General features: G+C 44.2%; 1 protein-coding gene across 1 annotated transcript in view; it reads left to right on the top strand.

The window, feature by feature from the left end:
* Positions 1 to 1,882: 1,882 nt before the first annotated feature.
* Positions 1,883 to 26,033, top strand: part of Rec114 (REC114 meiotic recombination protein) — a 132,104-nt gene continuing 107,953 nt past the window's right edge. Inside the window, exons 1-2 of the mRNA XM_026777227.1 lie at positions 1,883 to 2,061; positions 2,503 to 2,623. Of these exons, the coding sequence (XP_026633028.1) occupies positions 2,003 to 2,061; positions 2,503 to 2,623 (180 nt within the window). The 5' untranslated portion in view covers positions 1,883 to 2,002. The remainder of the gene's footprint in view (positions 2,062 to 2,502; positions 2,624 to 26,033) is intronic.

Raw genomic sequence — 26,033 nt, 5'->3', positions numbered from 1 at the left:
TTCCTTCCTTTCTATAAAAACTCAAGAAAAATCCTGGTGAGTGTTTTGGTTGGCTTGGTTTTGTTTTTGTTTTGTTCTCATGATTGACAGAATGGATTCTTTAGTCCTTTCACTCATGATGCTCCTGAGTGAACCATAAAACTGGCCACTGCTCAGAAAACCCTAAATATCATTGTGCTTTATGCCAGGGATTGGCCAACCACATAAATGTTATGGGATATTTTGATCATGTTTTGACACTCCTGACCCTGACAATAAAGTTTGCTTTTGAATCAGATGGCAGAGCTATCTACTAACTGACCAAAAATAGCCACAGAGGTTTGGGGGACTGAGAGAGATACAACCAAATACTAGGAAGGGGTTTAGACAGATTCTTGGCCTTTTTGGATGGAGGAAGGAAAGAAAGAGGAAGTGGTCACTTTTCTGCTGCTTTTCTGAATATTTTGGTTCTTACCCTAATACCAAGTTTTTATTGATAAAGAATAATTAGATAAATGCTTCATCTGGCATTAAATGTGGGTCACTATATCACAAGGTAGCTGCTCACTGTTGGCTTTGCAGTTGCTGGAGTTGCCACTGCAACTGGCTTTTTTTTTGTCCTGCCTGGTCCTACAGCCATTTAGTACCAAAGAAACAAACAGAGGCTTATATTAATTATAAACTGTTTGGCCTATTAGCTCAGGCTTATCATTAACTATCTCTTACAACTTAAATTAACTCATAATTCTTATCTATGTTTAGTCATGTGACTTGGTACCTTTTGTCACTAAAACATTCTCATCTTGCTTTCTCTATGTCTGACTGATGACTCTCTCTCTCTCTCTCTCTCTCTCTCTCTCTCTCTCTCTCTCTCCTTCTCTCTCTCTCTCTCTCTCTCTCTCTCTCTCTCTCTCTCCTCGTCTCCCCTTCTCCCTTCCTACTCCATAACCCCCTGAATCCAACCTCACTCTGCATGGCATGCCTATCCTTGTATCTGTCTCTCTCACCCGCCCGCCTGCCACCGTCACATGGAGACCTGGAGATCTGCCGGGCGTGGTCTCGTGCGCTGTCCCTGCTTGGACTGGCTGCTTTCTGCAGCAAGCTGCTGGGGACCGGCAGCAAACTCATTTCAATGACAGGTACCTCATTATGGCTGACATATGGATCTTGAAAAGATTGTAAAATCAAACACAAAGAAGCCTCTAGGTTTGCATGTCCTATGTGACCCCAAAACCTCAACCCTTTAATATGTAGCTCTTTACTGAAAATGCTTGCCAAATGTTGGCCTAAGTTACCTATTGAGCTAAGAGGAAAAACTAAAATCATAGCCATGATAAGTTAACATCAAAAGTTTAAGTGCACATTATTTAGCTAATGCTGAAATTTTTTTAAAAATTTAGTTATATTTGAACTATTTTTATTAAAAATCATTTCAATTTGGGGCTGAAAAGAATGCTCAGTTGGTAAAATGCTTGTTGTACAAGAGCGAGTATGTGAGTTCAGATCCACAGTTACCATGTAAGAAGCTGGGCACAACATCATGAATCTATACTCCCAGCATTGGGGAGGCAGAGAGAGGACTCTTGAAGCTTGCTAACCAGTCGATATAGCCAAATCAATGCACCCCAGGGAAGGATAGGTGGGAGTTCCGGGCAGAGAGAGGAAGTGGGAGGAGGATGTATAAGTCATACTCGCGAAACTGAATTTAATCCCAGCATGCCGGAGGCAGAGGGAGGCGGATCTCTTGAGTTTGAGGCCAGCCTGGTCTACAGAGCAAGTTCCAGGACAGCCAGACCTACACAGAGAAACCCTGTCTCAAAAAGCCACATGGCAGAATGTATATTAAAATTATGAGTTACTTAAGTTGTAAGAGCTCGTTACTACAAACAAGCTGAAGCTAAAAGCCAAGCTCACAGAATTAATAAGAAGTCTCCGTGTTGTCATTTGTGAGTCGGTGGTCCCACAGAGGAAAGTCCTACCATATAAGAAGCTAGGCACAACAGCCTGCATCTATACTCCCACCATGGGGAAGGCAGAGGAAGAACTCTTGAAGCTTGCCAACCAGCCATGGCAGCCAAACCGGTGAGCCCCAAGTTTACTGAAAACTTTGGTCTGAGAAAACAAGGTGGGTGACAGCAGAGAGAGACCTGATGTCAACCTCTGACCTCTCCACACATAAGTGTACCCACTTAGCACAAACGTACACACAGTTTACACCAATTGTCAATATACAGTGGTTGTCAGTATAAGCATTGGCATTGTGAAGAGTTGACATTACTTCTAAATGTGGCGCGTTAGAGAGTACCATGAATTGTTTGGTTTCGTAAAGCACTTCTCAGTCACCGCATATGGCTACACTCGTTAATTCACGGACGTCTCCAAAACGCTAGAGTATAAAGAGAAGCAGGAAAATGGTCTTCCGACATGACTAGGGTCGACACTTCATTATGCAAGAGCATACTGCATTCACGTTTTCTGAGAGAAAGGTTTGACAAGTTAATTAATTGTCTTTCTCTCTTGAAGTGCTCTGCTACCGAAATCCACAGGCTCGCAGCGGTGGACCCATCTCCAAGCTCAGAAGCGGAGCAGCTCTAATGTCTACTCAGCATTCGGAAGGAGACACCTTTTCTCGGACAGCCCCAGGGTAAGCAGAGCAGAGAAGCAATTCTCTGGGACTGGAGTGGCATTAGTCACAGAGCGGATGTCAGGCCATGGGTTGTGGGTAGCAGGGCTGGGGCTTAGCTCCGGCCTGAAAGCCAGCCTGCGTTATTGTATTAGAAGATACTGAGGGATTGTTATTTATTTTCTTAGGTGTGATAATGGTGTCATGGTCATTTTTAAAAGTCGTCTGCTAAAGCTGAAGTATTTATGGTTGAGATAAAATGGTGCCTGGGATTTGCTTTTATAATGCTGCAGCAAAAAGCGTCAGGGAGATCTATGAGATCAGATTGGCAAGTATTTAATATTCATAATTGTCAAAACGGTTGATGATTTATGAGAGTTCCTTTAACCATTCTTTCTACATCTTATGGCTCTGACGTTTCATAATATAAAGTTAAAAATAATGAAATGGACAAGGACAGAAAGATTGTGGGACAAGGGGAGGCGCAGCAAGGGGGGGCAGGAAGGGCCCAGAGATGTTCTCTAATCCCTGGCTTGCTCCTCCCTGAGAGTCAAGGACATTCCAGACAGGGCATAGAACCCCAACTAAGGACATTTATGATCAGCCAGCTCTATAAAAATATGTTATCAGCCTGGCAGTGGTGATGCACACCTTTAATCCCAGAACTTGGGAGGCAGAGGCAGGCAGATCTCTATGAGTCTGAGGCCAGCCTGCTCTACAGAGTGAGTTCCAGGACAGGCACCAAAGCTTCACAGAGAAACCTTGTTTTGAAAAACCAAAACCAAAAAAAAAAAAAAAAAAAAAAAAAAAGATATCAGACCGGGGAGAACTCGGACACCTAGGTGTGCACTTTCAATCCCAAGATGAGGGGGTAGGGTGGTGGAGACAGGTGGGTCTATAAGGCTCACTGCCCAGTCAGCCTAGCCGGCTCGGCAAGCTCTGGTAAGGGCCTCTGTCTCAAAGAAGCTATATGAATAGCTCCTGAAGGGTGAAACCTGAGGTTGGCCTTCACGCCCATGCACACAGCATGCATACGCACTCACACAGTGGGATGATATCTTTTGGACCTGAAGTAAGGGCCTGATTAAATCTCCCAGGTTCTAGTTATACACAACACCCACAAACAACATGGTACATTGATTAGGACTGCTGTGCCTTCGCCCTCCCTTCCACAAAGAATCCTGCCTGTGATGGCAAGTGAGGTCTTAAGACAGAAGCCTGACCTCAGTGCTTTTTCAACCGCAATCCTAACCTAAAGTCAGGAGGTAGTTTGGGAACCAAAAGAAGTAAAAAAGAAAAAAGAAAAAATTAGCAAACATCAAGGTACCTACTACTCTACCTCCATATTTAACATTTTGTCTTCTTTATCCTTCCTTCCTTCCTTCCTTCCTTCCTTCCTTCCTTCCTTCCTTCCTTCTTTCCTTCCTTTCTTTCTTCTAAAAAAGATTTACAATTTCTATTTTATGTGTTTGCATGTCTGTGTACCGTATGTGTGCAGTGCCCACAGAGGCCAGAAGAGTATGTCAGATCCCCTGGAACTAAAGTTACCCGTGGCTGTGAGCCACCTGCCATGTGGTTGCTGGGAATGGAACCAGGGTCCTCTGCAGGAACAGCAAGTGCTCTTAACTGTTGAGCCATCTCTCCAGCTCCACAGATGACAATTTTTGTGCCTGTTTCTCCAAGCACATGGACGAGAGTTTCTATTTAGTTGTCAGTAGAATAGCTGTTGATTTCTAGAGTGTGAGTGTATTAGTTTAGGTGGTTATGTGGGATTCCCTGCCATATCAAGTTCTGATTTTTCTGCCCATCTGTAAGGTGTGAAATAATGTTTCATGTTCTCTTAATCTCTCATATATCTGTTTACTTATGAACTGTTTATCTCTTCCTTTTTTACTGACCATTTGGATCTTACTTTTCTGTGGCTTCCCTATTTGACTTCCTTATCTCCTGTCTTAGCCTGTGTTCTGTTGCTGTGAAGAGACACTGTGACCTCAGCAGCTCATAAAAGAAAGCATTTAATTGGGGCAGGCTTACTGTTTTATCATCACTGCAAGGAGCGCTGTGGCATGCAGACAGACATGGTGCTGGAGAAGTAGCTGAGAGTTCTACATCCAGATCCACAGACAGCAGGAGGATAGTGAGACACTGGGTCTAGCTTGTGCTTCTGAAACCTCAAAGCCTAACCCCAGGGACACACTCCCTCCAACAAGGCCACACTTCCTAATCCCTCCCAGTGGTACCACTCTCTGATGACCAAGTATTGAAATCTATAAGCCTATGGGGGCCATTCCTATTCAAACCACTGTACCAACAATGAATTGTTGGTCCTTTCTCTATGATTCGTAGGTGTTCTTTGTATTAGCTGCCTCCCAAACAATAACTTGATTTCTCAGTTGTCATGTGTTTTGCGCATTAATGTGGCTGAACTTATCTATTTTAAATATTATGATGGAATCTTTTCCCTTGAATCTAAGATACTTTCCTACCCTAAGATGATATACAATGCACTCTCTTGTTTTCCTCTACAGTTTTTTTTATTTTGACTTTCACAATTAGATCTTTAGCCTTTCTGAAGTTTATTTTCATGATGTATAAGCATAATATTTTTTTAATGACAGTGGTTTTGTTTTAAATGTTAATTAGTTGGTTTATTATTATGGGGTGGCAAGGTGAGCAGGCCATGGAACATGTGTGGTAGCCAGAGGACAAATTTCGAGAATTATTCTCTTTCCACCTTGTGTTTGAGGCTTGTCTCTTGTTGCTTCTGCCACCTTGTGTCCTCCAGGCTGGAGCTCCCGAGAGTCTGCTCTCCCTCCCCTTCCCCGTCTCGCCATAGGAGCGTTGGGATTATAGATGTGTATCACTACCTCTGGCTTTTTAGGTGGGTTGTGGGGGATTGAACTCAAACTCGCATGGCAAACAAATTTACCCACTGAGCCCTCACACCAGCCCTTAATCCTTCTTAGAAGGTGGATCAGTGACTGCCTTACTGTCCCTACCCCCTTTTTTTCCTTTCTAAGCCCTCAGTCTTGCCTGACACCGTGGTGCTGCTCAGGAGGTCTTGACTATTTTGATACTTCACTATTCCATAAAAATCCCATTGTTGTTTTCTACAGAAAGCCCTATAGCCTAGAATAGTAATGATTGTATATATTAGTTTAAGGTAACTGCCATCCTTCTGTTATCTCTTGGTTCTTCAAATTGCTTCAGTAATGTTATGTAATTATTTCTACTAAATGATCTCCCCAAAATAATTTGTTATGTTAGACTAGCTTACCTTCTAGTTTTGTTTTGTTTTGTTTTGTTTTGATATTTTGACAGCTATTTTAAGATTATGGGATTTGGGAGCTACCTCAGTCAGTAAGGTGCTTGTCACATGTGCATAACCTGAGTTTGTGTTCCTTGCACACACTTTAAAGGTCTGGGTGTGGGGTGCATGCCTGTAGACCTAACACTGAGAAGGGAGAGCCAGGAGGAGCCCTGAAGTTCACTGACTAGCTGGTCTTGCTGAATCCATCAGCTCTGGGTTCAGAGAGAGACCCTGCCCCAAACAATAAGGTGGAGATCAATTGAGGGGAACATATGACTTCCACCACTGCCCACTTAGTGTGTCTCCCCTAAGCTCATCCTTATCTGCTTCTGCTTCTCTAGGAGAATGACACCCATGTGGACATGTGGTCTGCCTTTCTCCTTCCCCCACAAGCTGTCAGCCTGCCTGTCAGAACTGATTCTTGCAAAAGCATCAGGAATTAGAAAATATTCATGTGTTGGTCTCCTTTCCTCACTGGGAAAAAAATCACAGGAGACATCTGCATTGTACCCATCCTTTCTCTGCCCCCCAAATGCTCTTTGGCTCCCTCTCATCTTGTCTGTTCCCTACATCCCTTCTGCATCCTCCATCCTTCTTTCTTCTAGCTAGGGACATTAGAAATGGAGTTTCTCATACTCCTTTGCATGTAGACTGCTGCCTTCGAGGTAGCATTTACCAAATCTATGCACTCAAGGGTTATTTGGAAATAAGAAGTGAGCGAGGCTGCCTTACTGCTGCTTCTGGCCATCGCGGTTGGAGCTGCAGATGGAGTCCTGATGGCTAGTGTACAGTTCTGTAGGATGCAGTTCAGTTACGGGTCTGCAGCAGTGCTAGCAGGGGCTGGGTCCTGATCACTGTAGTGATGTAGTCATTTAGTCATTAGCCTGGCAGAAGAATACTTCCATACCACAGATCCTAACCACCTACCTCATTCTTTGTATTAAGTCTCTTTCTGCATAAAATAGTTGGAACAGTTTCTATTGATTCCCACACCCTATGATAAAGACCCAGCTTATCTAATGTGGTTTAGTCTGTATTCATCTCAGTCTGTACTGAGGCCACTCTGTGTCCAGTTCTATTTCTTGGATCTGGCCTTCAGTAGTTCCTAGTCTTTCTTCATGCATGAACTCACCGCAGAGGTCCGTAATAATATATTCTCTTTATTAAGTGATCACTAAACACTAGACATAATGGGACATTGAAACGCATGTCCTTCTGATCACAACCCTATAATGTAGTGTATTAGGGAGGATATCTGTTATAGAATATTAAAGATGTACCATATTTGTTTATGCTATGGAATATTTGTTTAATAATGCAAAGATGTGTTGCATTCTTTTATGTTGCATTTGTTTAGCTCTGTGATGTTGTATTTCTTTGCCTGTCTAAAACACCTAATTGGTCTAATAAAGAGCTGAATGGCCAATAGCTAGGCAGGAGAAAGGATAGCCGGGGCAGGCAGGCAGAGAAAATAAATAGGAGGAGAAATCTGGGAAGGGAAGATCAAGGAGCAACAAAGAGGAGGAGAGGAAGACTCCAGGGGCCAGCCATTCAGATACACAGCAAGCCACCGAGAAAGAAGTAAAGTTTACCAAAATAGAGAAAGATAAAAGCCCAGAGGCAAAAGATAGACGGGATAATTTAAGAAAAGCTGGCTAGAAGTAAACCAAGCTAAGGCTGGACATTCATAAGAAATGATAACTCTGAGTGTTTATTTGGGAGATGATTGGCCGGACCCCAACGAGCCAAAAGAGCTCTATCTGTCTATCTGTCTGTCTGTCTATCTACCTACCTACCTATATACCTATCTATCTATCTTTGTTAATTTAGTGAGACAAGGTCCCATGTATCCCAGTCAGAATTTCAATGCATTATGTCATTAGGTAGCCATATGCTGACCTTGAATTTCTAATCCTCCTGCCTCTACCTCTGGAGTGCCTGGATTACAGACATTCACCATGACACATAGTTTATAGAGTTTTGGATATTAAATCCCTGCCACATCTCCAGACCCAGGGAATGCTTTTAGTTACAGCATTAGAAGATCCTACCACTTAAACAAGGAGCAGAGGCTAGGGCTGTGGCTCAGAGATGGAGAGCTCACCCTGCACATGCAAGGCACTGCAAACTGAAGAATCAGAGTGAGGGGCTTGTTTTCCCGTTAGAAACAGATCATGTTGGGAAATTTAGCACTATACGGTTGATCAAAGTCGTTATGAGGAACTGCGCTTCTTGTATCTAGTCACCTCACCTGTGTATGTGTGCGAGCATGCATGTGTGTGTACATGTCTGCGTGCATGTGTGTGTGTTCCTTAAACTGAGTAGGATAGATTCTGTACCTCTAGGCAACCCAGCCAAGTTGTAGACAGAAAGAAGGGAAGTTGAGGGAGACAGAAGGCAAGCAGTAAGATGCAGTATCTGGTCCTTTTTAGCCATTGTCTTTGTGTTCAGGAAAGGAAGATCCCCTTGTGATCGAATGTCCATATCTCATTGCGAGAGCTATGTCGTGTCTTGGCTCCATCTCTCTGCAAGATGGAGTGGGATGCAGGATTTCGTTGTGAGCTTAAGGGATGGCTTAGTAAGTAAAGCACTTGCTGTGCAAGCAGGAGGAACTGAGTTCAGATCCTTAACACCCACGTAGAAGCTGTGAGTGGGGGTTCACTGTAACCTCAGTGCTGGGGAGGACCCTCAGGACTATTAAGAAATATTAAGTTCAGATCAGAGTTAATGGTAAGTTAGGTTGGAGAGAGACTGTCTCAAAAAAAAATAAGGCTAGAAACAATAAACGAAGATATCTGATGTTGACCTGTGGCCTCCACATGCACACACAGGCAAGTGCACCCCTGCACACATACTCACACCCCCCACACACACAAAGAACTTCACTTGTTATATTTTGTTTTAGAGTAAGGTAGGAGAAAATATGGTTATAACAGGTGCTAAGTCAGCTGATCTACACTGTCTGCCAGGAAAAGTGTTATCCCAAATGAGCAATCTCAGGCTGAGAGAAGATATGATCTCTAAATTGACTCAGTAATCCATAGGCCTAGATAATATGTTAGTCTGTATATGTGAACGTGCTTTTGCATGGAGAGAGGTGACATTTGTCAGTGTCAATTCTTGTCCCCTATAGCCACTCCTAGACTTCAGACAGCGTCCTAGAGTTTCTATTCCTGTGATAAAACTCCATGACCAAAAACAGCTTGGGGAGAAAAGGGTTTATTTCAGCTTTCAGTTACAGTCCATCATGAAGGGAAGTCAGGGTAGGAACTCCAGGCAGGAACCTGGAGGCAGGAACTAAAGAAGAGGCCATGGAGGAGTGCTTCTTACTAGATTGCTCCTCGTGGCTGGCTCAGCTTCTTTTCTTACACCCAGGACCACTAAGGTGGGCAGTGCCCTCCCACATCAATCACCCATCAAGAAAATGCCTCACAGGCCAGTCTGGTGGGGAAATTTTCTCTATGGAGGTTCCTTCTTCTCAGATAACTCTAGCTTGTGTCTAACTAACTAACCAGTCAGACAAGAAGTGTAGGTTACCGAGAAACTACTACCTTATCGTGAGAGTGGCCTTTCTGGAGCGGAAGCCTTACCCTGAGAGGCACAACTGTAAAGAGAGCTCCAAGGAGAAGTCTCTGCAGTCAGTCACCGGCAAGGCGGGTGAAGGCGACCATGGAATTCTGTTTACCGCTGAGATGATGTCGGGTGTGTGGTAGGAGTTCAGGACAGTTCAGAAAAGAAGTAGGAACAGGTAGGTGGGTGGGAAAGGTTTAGAAAGAGGAGGGTTCCTTGTTGTGTTTGATTACTTGGCTTAAGTTTGCAGGGAGACTGTAGCAGTGGACAGAGGAACGTGGGTAACTTCTGGCATCACAGGGCACTGAGATGGTCCCAAGAACGATAGCTACTTTATCACAAGATGTCAATGAGGAAAACTGTAAAAACTTGAGAGATTTTTAAAAGGAAAAAAACAAGGAGCAATATGCTATCGTCATGGATTGGAAGCCAATGTTGTAAAAATATTAAATTTTCCTACGTTAATAAATAATTTCAGTACAAACCCAATTGAAACCACAATATTTTTCCATTAAATATCATAGGTTAGATTCTAAATTTTGTATGTAAATATAAAAAGTAATTTTTCCTAAGTGTTCATAAAAGAACAGGATAAAGGATAAGTGTGTGGCTCAGTGATAGAATGCTTGCCTAGCATGCCCATGGCTCTGGGTTCGAGTCTCAGAACTCCAAAAGTTTAAGAGAACTTCTCCTAGAAGAGATATATGCATAACACAAATAAATCTAAACATAATTTTTAAAATGTGTTAGTGTAAGGATTGGGAATTGAACAAATGGAATAGATTGTATATAACTTCTAAGCATAACTGGATAGAACACTCGGGAGGTCACATTGCTAATAAGAAAGCATCCATGCAGAAACATGTTCCCATATTGCTTGATGGAAATAAATTTCAGATGGTCTGGAAAATTCTCAACAGTTGGAGTCCTACAAATTAAAGACAAACAATAAAAGTTTTAAAATTTCTACCTTAGGCCGGGCGGTGGTGGCGCACGCCTTTAATCCCAGCACTCGGGAGGCAGAGGCAGGTGGATCTCTGTGAGTTCGAGACCAGCCTGGTCTACAGAGCTAGTTCCAGGACAGGCTCCAAAACCACAGAGAAACCCTGTCTCGAAAAACCAAAAAAAAAAAAAAAATTCTACCTTAGGGTAGAAAAAAATTGCATAAGATACAAAGCAGAACTAAGTGTAAAAGACAGTTCTGCATGAAGATCTTTGCTCTTAAAAGATGGTGGCAGATGTGGGCAGATGAGGCACAGCAAGGAGACAGACATTGTCTACACACACTGCCCTAAGAAGGAACTCACAGAAACCTGTAAGAATAAAGATGATATGCTTTCTTAAAAATGTGTTTTTCCTTTCATTGAGAATAGATATTTTTTTTCCCTCACATAATATGGTTTCCCCTTCCTCTGGATTAACCCCCCTTTCTGTCTCTTATTAAAAAAAATGAACTTCTAAGGGGTAATAATAAAATACAATAAAATAAGATATAATAAAACAAAAACTAGCATGTTGTAATTGGGCCAAACAAACAGAAGAAAAAGAGCCCAAGAGAAGGCACAAGAAACAAGAGACCCACTTATTCACACAGTAATCCCATAAAAACACTAAACTGGAAGTCATAATCTATGCACAAAGGACCTATAGAGTATAAAGAGAGAAGAATATATATATATATTAAAAAGATAAAATTAAAAAGAAAAGCCTTGAAAGACATTATGAGACAAGGAACCTCCAAAGATAGCATTGAGTTCGCCTTCTGTTGGCCATCTATGGCTGGGCCTGCAGCAGGTACACCCTTAAAAGTAGTTTGTTTCTTCAGTGAGACTCCCCTGGAGGAAACTAAATTTTCATTTGAAAGTGGTTATTAACTGGAGATCACTTCCGGGTTAGGGATGGGAACATGTGTCCGTTTACCCCTTCAGCTCTAGCACCCCAACTGGTGCAGACCCCATGCATGCTACTTCAGTGTCCTTGCCTTCTGAGGTGTGAGATCATATTGACTAAAAGGGTCTTATTTTCTTGGTGTCCTCCACCCTGTCTGGCTATTACACTCTTTCTGCCTCTTCTTCCTCAGGCTTTGAGCCCTGAGGGGAGGGATTTGATGGAGACACCCCATTTAGGGCTGAGTGTTCCAAGGTCTCTCACGCTCTGCTTAATGTCTGGCTTTGAATCTGTTTGTTTACCTCTGTTTGAGGAAGAAGCGTCTCTGACGATGGCAAGCAATACACTGATCTATGAATATAGTGGACTGTCATTATGAGTCATCACTCCCTTTTTTTAGGCCAGTAACGTTTAGTTTTCCCCTAGGTCCCTGGGCTGTCTAGTCTCAGGTTCTTGACCACCCATGCAGTGCTGAGTACGGGCTCCATCCTATGGAGTGGGCCTTGAGTCAATCAGATATGGTTTGGTTGCTCCCACAAGCTTTAGCCACCACTGCACTAGTGTATTTTTCAGGCAGGACACCATTGTAGATGAGAGGGGTTGTGGCTGGTGTCGTGCTTATATTTCTCCTTTAGTAGAGTATAGAGTATCTCCCGCACCAGAGATGATCCAGTGTAGGAGTAAAGGCTCTATGGAGGCACCACTTTGATTTCTCCATGTTCACTGACTTGTGTAGGTGTTATCTTCAGCAATGGGGACTTGCTATAAGTTTGTGGAGACTAACCTATAGACTTGACAAGAGCTTGGGCTCTTTGAGGATTCCCATGGGACACCTTTGGCCAACAGCTCAGTTTGGATGTAACACCAATCCCAGGAGTGGAAGCTTCTTTTGTTGACAAGGGATGGCTAGTTGGGTTTCTGCATCTTCTGTTATTTGGCAATTTCATTTAGATTACCTTCCGTGTGTGTGTGTGTGAAAACACACACACATTATATGTGTGTGTGTGTGTGTGTGTGTGTGTGTGTATGCAAACTTCTACTGTGTTAGGTTTACATACTACCCATCAAATGTCCCTTGATTTTAGCTCCCACCCCATATTCCCTTCCTCCCCTCTCTCTCTCCCCTCCTCCTCCCACTCTAGCCCCTCATTTATATCTATCTATTCTAGTTCTCTTTCCTAGGCAGATCTGTCTGTTCCCCCTGATAGTCTCTTACTCTGTACTTAACTTCTGGTTCTACATATTGTAGCTTGGTCACCATTGACTTAACAGCTAATATCCACATATAAGCAAATTCATACCATGTTTGTCTTTCTGAGTCTGGGTTACCTCCCTCAGGATGATTCTTTTCTTGTTGTATCCATTGAATTGTAACCTGTGAATTGATTTCATGATTTCATTTTTTCAATGAACTTCTTTATCTGTTCTTTTGTTGAAAGACATCTGGGCTGTTTACGACTTCTCGCTATTAGGAACAGAGCAGCAGTAAACATAGTTGAGCAGGTGTCTCTGTGGTAGAATGAAGTGTCCTTTGGCTACATGCTCAGAGTGGTAGAGCCAGATCTCGAATGGCCTGTGGGTTTCCAGTGAACGCCTCCTCAAGTTGGGGGCTGGAATAAAGCAACGAGTCAGGGGGAGTTTGGAGGGAGATCGATGAAAAGTTTATAAAATAGGAAAACCAGGACCATTACAGAGCCCCAACAGTAAATATATTTAAAGAAAGAGATCCATTCTTCATAAAGTACTTTCTCTTTAGACTGCTACTCTTAAGTGAGTTATAGAGTCATGTTTTTATGAATTTTCTTATTGTTAAATAAAAATGGCACCTATACATATCTTTATTTAAATTTATTAATATATGTGGAAAATTCAATTACATATACTCTACACTTATAATAATTAATAATGATAACAGTCAGTTGAGTGAAATATAAAAGATAGCAATTGTTCTTCAAATTTATTTGCTTCTTCTGATTTTATATAATTAATAATAATTTTTCAAAAATAAATTTTAAAATAGTATTTTAGGTTTTTAATGAATTAATACTATTTTCAACGTAAACAGTTGAAACTTTGGCTTGAAAACATCTCTTTATATACATTACTTTCAAAGTACTAAATTTAATTTCTACTGTCCAATCCAGTTGTAAATGAGTAGATAGGATGAGATTGACTTGAGCTTATGCGACCTCAAAGCCCACCTCCACAGTGACTTACTTCCTACAACAAGGCCACACCTCCTATAATGCCATTACCTATGGACCAAGTATTCAAACACATGAGTGTAGGCAAAGACTGCTCAGACCCAAATAATCACACAAAACTATATTAATTACAACACTGTCTGGCCAATGACTCTAGCATATTCCTAGCTAGCTCTTACATCTTAAATTAACCCATTTCTATTAATCTGTGCATTGCCACAAGGTTGTGGCCTACCAGTAAGGTTTCTAAGACTCTGGCATGTTTTTTTCCTTTGGCAGCTACATGGTGTCTCTTTGACTCTGCCTACTCTCTTTCTATATCTGTTTGGATTTTCTGCCTGACTCTGCTAAGCCATTGGCCAAAATAGCTTTATTCATTAACCAATAAAAGCAACACATATACAGAAGGACATCCCACATCACATGAGTCTATGAGGGCCATACCTATTCAAATCACCACAGGCAGTGTGGGGTAAAAGAGGGATTCTCTTGCATTGTTTATAGGAGTGTAAATTGGCACCACTACTTTTGAAAATTTGCTCATGAAGTTGAAGACAAACATACTGAATGACCCCAAAATTTCTTAGAAGAATGTATGAAGGCAAAAGTTCCAATATTGCCTGTGGTATCCGCAGACTGGGTTCATGCTCCCAATAGTAGAATATATAAACTATGGTATGTCCGTACACAAGAACAGCTGAATCTCATAAACATAATTTTAAACAAAATAAGCCTTGCTCAAATGAATATCTTCTGCATGATTCCATCTATATTCTGTTTTGAAGGCTATCAAGCCGAGCTACTGTGTCTAAACAGACTTGCACTCTTCGGTAGGATGTGAGTGCCATGGTTACCAGGGTAAGCGTTCCTGTTAGGGAGGAAACAGGGTTGTGAATAAGAAGCAGAGCTGTAGATACTATCTTCCGTGAGCTGCACTGATGACCTGCGTGGCCAGTAGGAATGATTAAAACCTCTGTTCATGCTCTGTTCTTCCCTGTGGTGGTGCATTTTAGAATAAAAAGTATAAAACAATACACAGTAGGTTTGGAAAGGAACACAAGAAGCCTTCTGGCACAGGTCCACTCCATCTAGCAAGTCAGATGTCTTTCTTTCATCCCCATTACCGGAAGAGGAAGTTAAACTAGAGAGCTTTAAACAGCATGTCCCCAGCCATCAGGGGTAATAATCAGCCCCAGAATAGAGTCCAGACCTCCCACCTGTTGTGAATGTTCTTTCCAGCCTACTTTACATTTCTCCCAGCACAGATGCCAGCTCAGCTCCCCAAAAGTGAAGTACCATGGTCCACATAGCCTGGACGCTCTTGAGGGCCGGCAAGGAAGGAACATTCTTTCCTAGGAGCGTCACCCACCTCACGATTCAGGCAGTGTGAGGAGCTGTGGCTGGCGTCCTAACACTGAAACTCTAGCAGTTTCTATGTGCTCCTGAGACTATAGGTGGTAGAGTTGTTCCTCTTGCTCTGCCTTGCTCCATTCTCCCTGGCTGGCCCTTCTGGAGAGACAGGTTCTTCTTAATTTAAGACCTGAGTGCCCTTAGTGAAGAACAGCACCTAAAAGATACAGAGTACGTGCTTTGAGAGGCAGGAAATGGCTCTTGTCCACAGATGTCCACAGTGTCTAACCTCAGACGTGACATCATGAGGATCCGACATGGTACCGTCTGGTCACTGGTTGAATCTAGGAGGACTGTTGAGGAGGATGGCTGGTGCTGAATAAGGTCTCATTTCCTTCACAGGGAGGTCCGTGGTCAGCATACGGCCTTGCAAGGGGAGGGAGATCTCTAATGCTGGGGGAGGGAGATCTCAGTGTAGGCTAACCGCTCCATCAGCTAACTCCTGAACTAAGTCTTGAGTGGCATGCGGGAATTGACGAGTGAGAGAAGAACAGAAGATTTCCCAGCATAGCCAGCAGTAATACCGCAAGGAACCTTCTGGCTGCTGATAGGGGAAGTCCTCAGCGCACAGTTCATGCGCGAGTACATCAAAACTCTCTTTTAAAAAAATTACATTATTTTTTCAGAGGCACATGACACATGTGGAAGCCAGAGGACTACTTGCCAAATATAGTTTTCTCCTCCCATCGCATGGATCCTGGGGATCGAACTCAAGTCCTCAGACTTGTGAGCAAGCACCTTTAACCCGATTAGCTGTCTCACCACCCTAAGGCTCCCTTTGTGATGACATTTTGTGAGGTTTGCCGTAAAACTCCATGAAGCTTTGTGTCTGTGTATGTGATGTGGATATGTGTACGAAGGTGAGTGTTCGAATGAAGTGAGTGTGCAAAACGAAGTGAGTGTGCAAAATGAAGTGAGTGTGCATGTGGAGCACAGAGATTGATGTCGGTTGTTTTCCTGAATGGCTCGACACTTTATTCTTTAAACAGCATTCCTTCCTAAGCATGGAGCTCAGGGGACCTGTCTTCAGCACCCCTGCTGCTTTTTAATGTGAAAGCTGGGAATCTGAACTCAAGTTCCCATGCTTATTCTGCAGGTACTTTACCAACTGCCTCCCCTGCCCCTGAATGACTCTTTTTATGGCTCACCCCCACCCGGCCCCCATCACAGCAGACGCTCCTGCAGGATCGGGCTGTGCTCCTCCTTGCCTCAGCCCAAGCTGTGCTCAGCAGCTTTGCTGAATCCTCCCGTGACCATCAGGCCGTCAGCAGTGTTCTCCCGTGACCATGTGGGTTTTAGGTGACGGTCTCCCCAGATGCCCTGCTTTTGCAGTTTTTCTGGGCAGAAGTACATTGTTTCATCTGGGCTGTCCCACAGCCCTAACCCTTATGGAATTGTTTGCCCCGCCCCCTGTATTTTCGGCAGTCGGTGTAATTAATGTGCTGTCTAATGTGTTTTCCCGGAACTGTGATTATGCTCAAGGTATCTCAAAGCTTTTTACAGTAATTACTGGGGAAAGGTTTGGAGAGAATTGGCTGCGCATGCGGAGGGAGCTGTAATCTGGCCCTCGGATGCGCAGATAATAAAAATCACTCTGACTGTATCTGCCTTCATTTGCATTTCCAAATCTTCAGGTTAGAGGGCCTTTCAATTGATTGAATAATGGGTTAATGGAATCCTCTCCCTAATTAAATCCAGATTGTCTCTTTGTGAAAGTACACACTTGACAGTCTCCAGCTGGATCATCCTAATTGCATTCTGAGGGGACCACGGGGGCTGCCTTGAAGAAGCCACTGTCCAATCCGAGGGTAGAGACTCTGCAAGAGGCAGAGGAGCAGGGCCACTCGGGGCCTGTTCAGTTCCATTTATGGCTGTAACAGGAGATTGGCGAGAGGGTCTGGTTCTGACGTGCAGTCCATCCTCCATCCCGTGACTAGAACAATGGCCGCCACTGCTCCCTGTGCCCCTGCTTCCTTGATGCTCCAGGAACCGCTTCTCTCTGTCCCTCAGCCCAACACCAGACTTGCAGATATGCAGCGCTGTGTCTTGACACTTTTGTGGGTGTTAGGGATCTAGACTCAGGTCATCATGTATTCCTGGCAAGTACTTCAGTAACTGAGCCATTTCCCAAGTGCCCTGTCCTAATTTGCTTTCTGTTACTGTGGGAAATGTCATGATTAAAAGTAACTTGGGGAGGAAAGGGACAACTCATTGTCTGTCACCAAGGGAACAGGACAGGAACTCAAGGCAGGAACCTGGAAGCAGGAGCAGGGGAAAGCGGCTTACTGGCCTGCTTCCTCTGGCTTGTGCTCAGCCTGCTTTCTTATACCTGCCAGGGGTGGCACTATCCATGGTGAGATGAGATGAGCCCCTCAGATCAATCAACAGTCAAGTCAGTCCCCCTAGACATGGCCCGAGGCCAGTCTGACCCAGGAGATTCTCAGGTGAAGAATCTCCCCAGAGGGCCCTAATATGTATCGAGATGTCACAAACTAACCAGTGCAGCATTTATTTCATTTTGAAGTGGATTTTAACCAGGCCAAACAGAAGCTTGGACTAGGCCTTGAACTCCTGATTTTCCTGGTTCCCCCTCCCATGAGGTAGGATTCCAGGCAAAAGTCACCATGTTTGGAAGAGACCGGGTAGTTTATAAAGAACAGAACTTTTTTTTTTCTTATGGTTCCAAAGGATGGGAAAGCAAGATCGAGGGTGTACATCTGGGGAGGCTCTTCTTGTTGCAGGGGAGTCCTTTATAGGGTCCCAGAGTAGTTCACGCAGCACGTGGTAAGGGGCTCATGAGAGCTAATCAAACTCCTTGGGGACCTATTCATCTATAAATGCATTGATCTAATTTTTCATTGATCCAGTAACCTCCTACAGGTTGTACTTCCAAATACCTTTAACATACAAGTTTTTGGACTAAGTTTCCAAGCCATGACTTCTGAGGGACATACTCTAACCAAAGCATGGTAAGAAAAGCATTCTGGGTGTGCGTGCTACAATATTGAGACATAAAACATAACAAATAGGATTTTAATGCATACTTAAGCTTACAAGTATAACAACTGAACCCTTCACCAGCCACCAGGGAAATTAAAGTCAAAACCAAATGGAGACATCACTTCGTACTCACTAAGATGGTACGTTCCTGGTGAGAGCATAAAATGGAATAGCAAACAAGGAAAAGGTTGGTGGATTCCCAAGGGTTAAAAAGAATTATCACGTGCCATAGCAGTTCCAGCCAAGAAATATGAAAACATGCATTCAAACAAAAATGTATATATGAATGTTCAGAGCAGCAGTCTATGTAACAGTCAGAAAGTATGTAGGCACAGTTTCCTATCAACTGATGGACAGATAAACAGAGTATGGCCGTACAACAGGATGCTGATTGTTATATCACACATCCTCTGTCTTCTGCTCTCTCCCCCACATCAGCTACCCTGCCTCCTCAGTGCAGGTCTGTCCCTCTCCCTTTCTCGACTTCCCCCCTTCCTCTCTCTCCCTAACTACAGAGCTATGACCTTGAAGTTCTTACAAAGACTTGAAACTTCTTCCTCTGCTTTGCAACTGTGCTCAAGTCCAGCTTCCTGGTGCCTAGACCCAAGACTGCTTTGAATTGTGACTCTTATCTAGTGCCTGCCTCCATCCTGACTCATGGCATAGAGGCTAGGCAGGTCACATAGTGTGGAACTTACCCTCCCCCCACCCCCGAATCTTGTAAAAAGCCCTAAGAATCAGAAACTGCCTATGAATCAGATGTCCTATGGCATCGAAGGCTCCCTCTCCCTTCAAGGCCCCATGCTGTCTATGGTGCCACTATAACTCTCTGAGTATTCTGGGATCTGAGAGGAACCTAAGGCTCTCTCCCCTTAGTGCTGACCTCACATTCCCCATGATGTGTGGTCTCTTCCAAGGAAGCTCTTCTGGATATCTCACTCGCCCCCTCAGGCCATGATTCTGGATCTTTCCTGATAAGGCTTAAGGGCCGTTCCTTTCTGGGAACTCTCTGCATCTTCCATTGTTTATAACAGTAATACTCCTGTCCGGGACCACCTTTTCTCTTTGCCTATGTCAGTGAGCAAGAGCTCTGCCCAGAGCTTTGCCTTCTAGGAAGATTACAGCCCAGAATGGGTGGGATGGCACAGGAGACCATTTTTGGCCCACCTCAACCAATCAAAGCACTCCACTCACAAACTGGACTGTTTAGTAGGCATAGTACATTACCTGGTTACACAGAATACCTCACTGGTATAACCAGTTTCAAATGTGTCAGTTCTAGGTTATGGTGGATTGCTGCTGTGGCTCCCACGCTTATGATTTTTTTGGAAGTGACAAGATTCATTTCCATCTTCTAGACACACAGTCTAGAAGAAGGTCAGCTCTAGACACACAGTCCCAGATGCCCTATGTCCACGTGCTCATTCCCCACCAAGAATTACTGTTGCAATGGTGGCTGCCTCTGTTATGGATACCAGACCTTCCTCAGCACCTGACTTTTGTGCTGCTACTGTCCTAGAAGAACTTCTCAGAGATTCTGTGCAGCATGCTTATCCTCTGACACCATGTTGTGAGCTCAGGGATAGCACTGCCTTAAGGTGCTGAGGAACTCACTCCAGTCCGTCTTGAAACCAGCGCCTTCCGGTTCATCTGACACACAGAACTGAACAGTATTACAACCATGGTCTGCGCTGTCTCCAGAATCCAGCGACCTTCCAAGTGTGACTGGGTCCCTTCTTAATGCTAGGGCTGAAAACCACAATCATTTCCCCTTTACTTGATGAGACTATTCCAGCATATTCCACACTGTTGGGCAGCTAAATTATTACTTCATTGGTGTGGGCGGCCTCTCAATTTTTTTCTGTAGGAGTTCTCATTTACTCTCTGGTTCCAGTGCTGTCCAGAACACTTGTCAGCTCCCCCTCCTAGATGTGATTAATGTGATCTTATCCATATGGTGGGCCAGCATACATTTCTCCAGAACACCGAGAAGATATATTTTTGGCTGTATTTGTTTGTAGCAGTGCTATGTTGACAGGGAACGGAGGAGTTCCTATGGCTCTAGAGCAATGGATGATCACTGCTCTTGGTCCTAGACAATTACAAACTGCTCTTGACCTACAGATTAACAGGTTGAAAATAGCACACTCACTAGCTCAAAAGGCACCACCACTTACCAAAGGTTGTGATCTGTTTATCAAGAACATTTAAGTTTGGGGGCTACAGAGATGGCTCAGTGGTTAAGAGCACTGGCTACTCTTGCAGAAGACCTGGGGAGTGTTCCCAGCATCCATGTGGTGGCTCACAACCATCTGTAACTCCAAGGGATTCAACAATGTCTTCTGACCTCTGTGGACACTGCATGTATGCCCACAGGGCACTTATATACATGTAGACAAAACATTCATAAAGTAAAAATCACTACATTAAAAACATTAAATACTTAGTTTGGCACAGTAGCTGAGATTATGACTACCACTTTTTTATGTTAACCCACAAACTCGCCAACAGATTTTAAGCTCTTAAGAATGGTGTTAATCCCTTCAACTCTAGCAAGGATACAGTCTCACTCCAGTTTGCATGGGAAGTAGCTTAAGAAACTTCCATTTTTGCTTTTCATACTGCAGTGCCTCTTATCTCACAAGCCAGGAAACCTACTATTAGGTAGGTCCATCTCAACTATGCAACCAAGAACTGGAGAAATGAGTTCAATGTAACACTTACTTCTAGAAAGCTCCCCCACTGTAAGCAATGGACAATGACAGTATTTTGTCCTAGGGTATTGATGTCAGCTCAGGCCCATGTCCAACAGCTTTCAAAATATCTAGATGTTCCCAGGATTAACGCCACTCTGATAAGTGTCTCTAGGACCATTCTGGGGACAGAGTGAGGACAGCAGGTCCTGATGGCAGAAGGAGTGAGGACACTGTAGGATCCTCTCTTAAAGTAGCACGCTTCCCTTACATCCAGTCCCTGGACCCTGGCCTGGGCTTGGGAATTTGATGGGGGAATTACGGCCTTTTCCCATTGTCATCAACCTTCTCCTCAGCTTCCCTTGGTTGCTTTTGGTCACACAGGTAGAGCAGTGTTCTCATTGGCTACCCACATCTCTCACCCCTAGAAACAGCACTGCTCTGGATCCCTGAGGTTTCGGGCTTTGATTTCCTTGCAGTCTTGTTGGTAATTACACCTACCCAGACTTTGACAGGTGAGGCACTGTCGCTTGATTTGTGCTATTCCAGAATTCTATCATCTCATTGACACCAGGGACCCCGGTTTTGCAGAACATCTCTTACCATTAACCCTGGACCAAAAACAGCCTCCACTGGGCAACCTCACCAGCGCATCCCTTGTTACTTTAATGAGAAAAGTGTCCGCTGAAATCTCCCAGGGAACATGATCAACTGGAAGGTTCTCTGCTTTATATAATGCATTCACTCTGGGCACGCTTGGCACTCGGAGGCTTTTGACTGCTCCTCGGTGCTCTGCTAAGATGTCTCAACTTAATTTTCCACAGACCATCTAGGTGCCAGGCTTCAAGGAGCTAGTCTACATTAGCATTGGGTCCAGCTAGCCTTACCAGGACGTTAATCCAAAATCACAGAGGTAGGTGTTGGGTAATCTTGATTGGGTAATCTTGGATCTAAAAGGGACTAAGAGACACCTCTGGGGTCTCCATTTCTGGGTAGGAAGACCTTCCTCCAGAGTGGGAAGTGCCTTTGTGCAGTGGATATGAAGAGGGCTGGGATAGAAGCAGCATTGTTTCCTTATCTTGGTTATTCCTGTTGAGTGTGTCTGTCCCTCCTGCTGGATTATTTTCTAAAAGGAAATTTACTTATTTTAATTTTGTGCATATAAGTGTTTCGTCTGTGTGTTTGTCTGTGTAACACATGCATGCAGTGCCCAACAGAGGACAGATGGTGGCACATCCCCCAGAACTGGAGTTACAGATGGTTGTGAGCAACCATGTGGGTGCTGGGAATTGAACCTGGGTCCTCTGGAAGAGCAGTGCTCTTAACACTGAGCACTCTGCAGCCCCCACAGCAGCCGTTCTTCATTGGCGTCACACTCCAGATTCTTCGAGTTCAACCATGGATTGCGTTAGCTCTGTGGGAATCTGCTAGGTTTTCAGCTCCAGTCTGTCAGCGAGCTTTGTAGTCGCAACCTCTCCAGCACCCAGCCATCGCTGTACTCTTCAGCCCCGATCACTGTGTGAGCCCATGGAACAAATTCTCTGTACAGTATCTATTCCTTCTATCAGTTCTGTTTTTCTAGAAAGCCCTGACAAATGCAGGGCATTTCTGTATCATGAAATCTTCCTTACCTAGCCTGTGGTCACCATCCTTGGTCCAGCAAGCTCAGAAGCCATGCCCATACATATTTTCCCACCTGTGAAGCGTGGCTTGCAGCTCTTTTGGTTAATGGTCCTTTTTAGTCCAGTCTTGCCCCACTGAAGCCGTGCTGAAGCGTGACCCTTGCTATCGGTATAAAGGCAAGGAGAGGTGGTAGTAGGAGGTAGTGATCTTAACAAATGACTGTGTGGGAGAGGGACACACCTGTTGGCTCCGAAGGATCAGGGTTTTTTTTTCTCTTAAAAATCAAAACTTTTTAAAAATGTGTCTGAGTGATTTGCCTGCAGGTGTGTCTGTGCACTCATGCATGCTTGGTGCCCGTGGAAGCCAGAAGAGGGGGTCAGATCCCCTGGGCTAGAGTTACAGATGGCTATGAGCCAACATGTGGGTGCTGGAAACTGAACCGGGGTCCTTGGCAAAAACAGCCAGTGCTCTTAACTACTGAGCCACCCCTCCAGCCTGGTTACAGGGTCTTAAAGGCATCCACTTAAAAAAAAGCTTCATCCCCTGCCAGGTCCTGATCTCACCTTACCAGGACCCTCACTTTGGCGCTTAGGGAACTTGTTAAGACTATACATCCTTATTCATCCTATACGTCCTATACATCCTTGGCTCCTTTTTTTTTTTTTTTTTTGCTTAGACTGAACTGAACGTAGGTCCTCACACAGGCGAGTACTCTCTTCTTCTGAGTCATACCCAGTCCTCATCTTCCTTGGTAATTTTGCCACTCTTGCAATCAAAGTTTGGCCTGATTTTTGAGCACAATTTGTCCTCCAGCTACCGAAGATGAGAATAACTTTGAACATCGTTATGCAGGCCCCGTGACTTTCACAGTGTGTCCCGATGTGATACTAGGCTGATATAAAAGCTTGCTACTTTTTTTCCTTCTAGGTTTCTATGATAGGTGACAATAGACAACTAACTCAGCCGTCCCTATGGTTACCACTGGCCCTGTAGCTTTCAGATGCTAGAGCTGTCGAATAGCAAAGCATCTCCTCTGTCTCCCAACCCAGCGGATAGGTAAGAGCTTAATTATTGTGATAATGTAACAGCTGGTATCACCACCCTGTGTACCTCTAACTGTGTACCACAACTGCCCTCGGATTAGCAGATGACAGGATCTGTCTCCTTGGATTGCTTTGGCACAGCTTTCTTGTGTGAATGAGCCGTGTATTTGATGGTGTTCCCAAACTGCAGTAGGGTAGAGAAAGTGAAGAGAGACAGCGAGGGAAGGAACACAGTAGAAGTTCCTCTGTGGAGCTCATTCATCCCTGGCTCAGAACTGCCTCTAGAATCCTTCACTACTCCCACAACTTCCAGCTCGTCTCTCTCTCTCACAGTGAAAGCCCTCAGAGCCAGTCACAGGTGGTCACAGTGGGGCGCTGTTCATTTGTGTGATCCCGGTGAGTGCTGAGCGCAGATGATTGTGTCATTGATGGCATATACACAGTAGACTAGTGTTCTCCACCCCAACCTCCCACAAAGGACAGGATCAAGGAAGCCGTCTTTGCTTGCATGGGAGAACCATCCCCTGAGAATGTGTAACTGTCTGTGTCTGACACTGGGCTTGTGCCTTGAATGAATTTATTCTCCTTAATATCCAGAAACTCAAACCAAGAAATTATCATAAAATTTGCCTCAGGCCAGTGCTACCTGTGGGATGCTCAGCTGAAGCACAGGAGGCAATGAAAAAGTCTTCGTACAGCCTAAGGTACCCAGCGGAGGAGGTGTGATGATTCATCTGGTCAATTTGATCAGATTTACAATTGCCCTGGAAACACATCTTTGGGTGTGTCTATGAGGGTGTGGCTGGAAAGAAAAGGGGGGACCCATCTTGAATACGGGTGGCAGCCTGTGTCCTGGGGTCCTGAACTGAACAAAAAGGAGAAAAGGAGCTGAGCATCAGCATCGATCTCTCTCAGCATCCAGGCTGCAGATGCAATGTGACCGGCTGTGCCCTCCCGGTCATGAGGGACTCTACCTTCAAACTGTAAGCCGAAATAAGTCCTTCCTTACACAGCTTTTGTAAAGAGGGTATTTTATCATGGAAACAAGAACAGTAACAAAGACAGGGAGGAGAAGCAATGGCTTTCTTTCATTTTTCCTTTTTTTCTTTTCTTTCTTTCTTTTTTTGGTAAGGTCTCTCTCTACATAACTCTGGCTGTCCTGGAATTCCATGTAGACCAGATTGACTCACAAAGACTAGCCTGCCTCTGCCTTCCAAATGCTGGGATTAAAGGAACAAGCCACAATGCCTGACTGGGAATGACTGTCAATGAAGCTGTATGCAACATAATACCATTAAAATGGTTCATAGAGCCAGGAGAAGTGGGAGTGTCTAACTGGTGTAGAGCTTCCACTCTGCAGGATGGAAAAGTTGTGGTGGCCCACAGCAATGTGTCTATCCCTAACGTTACTGAACTACGCGCAGAATTTTACAAACCATCTCATCTCAACCGTGAGAAACCCCTATTGCTGCAGTGGAAAGCGAAGGTTGGAAAAACACATTAAAACACTAACAAAACCAGTTAGCAGAATCATGGGTGATGGACTTTATTTTTCTAAACCTGTTTTAGTAATCTGTCCCTTAGGATTTCAGTTCGAGAAATGGAAAGCTTAGTTTGAACTCTTTCAAAAAATAAGGGAGTAGTTTTTTGGCTCCTGTAACTGAAAAGGCCAGAGGTGAGATGAGCTTAGGGCCAATTCTCTTCAGAAGTGGCCTTCAGGGACCTGAGGGTGCTGCTTTCTGCCCTCCCTCGGTGGCCCCAGCTTGCCCTCCGAGGCTGGTTCCCTGCATGGCGACAGCAGGGCAGTAGCGGTGCCAAGCGCCCATCTATGCCATACTGACCCTGTCTTAATAAGCACCAGCTCCTGATGCTTGAGCCTCCTTGGCCATATCATGTCTCATCTCCACTTCTGACTCATCATCATGATTAATCTCAGTCCAGGCACAGCCCACTCAGGGTGCTGGCCACCAAGGCTGATGACCTAAGTTTGATCCCTATCGTGTATATGATAGAGGGAGAGAGCTGCCTCCCCCCCCCACACACACACAGTTGTCCTCAGATTTCTGTGCTGTGGTATCCTATGTTCACACTCAGAAAAACAAACAAGGAAAGAAAGAAGTAAAAAGTGCTTTTGCTAGTCCTTATCGTACTAGTAATATGTAGAACAAAGCCAACATTCTGAAGTCAGCTTCAAACTCATAATCAACTAGGGCTGATATAAAAATATTTAATGAATAATATAGTACAGTTACAAATCTGTGGGAGGTATCACTTGCCATTGCACTGTACTGGTGACTTGAGCCATGGGCACAGCCCATTACTTAGTCACCATCAGCTCAGAGTATCCCATAAATCTGTAGCCCATCAGCATGCCAGAATGTAGGTTCTACCACCAGAGACAGAGGTTCAAGGGAGAGCAGGGCCATCATTAACAAATACTAACAGAAGCATGGGCTCAAGAAAGTAAAAATAAAATCCACCCAAAGCCTCCCTAGTCCTTTGTGACATTAAGAGAAGTTTTACTTCACTGGGGACAAGACAAACTAGTATCAAAACGAGCTTGGTTGTATGTAGAGCTACCTTGCCAGCCTTCCATGTTCTTGTCTATAAAATGAACTCAGAATTGCCTCTAAAATCAGTTGTGAAAACTTAAAAGTATATTAATCTGTTTTTCACTGTTATATCAAAATA

This window comes from Microtus ochrogaster, unplaced genomic scaffold (genome assembly GCF_000317375.1).
Source record: "Microtus ochrogaster isolate Prairie Vole_2 unplaced genomic scaffold, MicOch1.0 UNK49, whole genome shotgun sequence".
NCBI classification, from domain to species: Eukaryota; Metazoa; Chordata; class Mammalia; order Rodentia; family Cricetidae; genus Microtus; species Microtus ochrogaster.
Note: the sequence above shows the minus strand (reverse complement) of the source record. Positions and strands in the feature narration are given on the sequence as shown.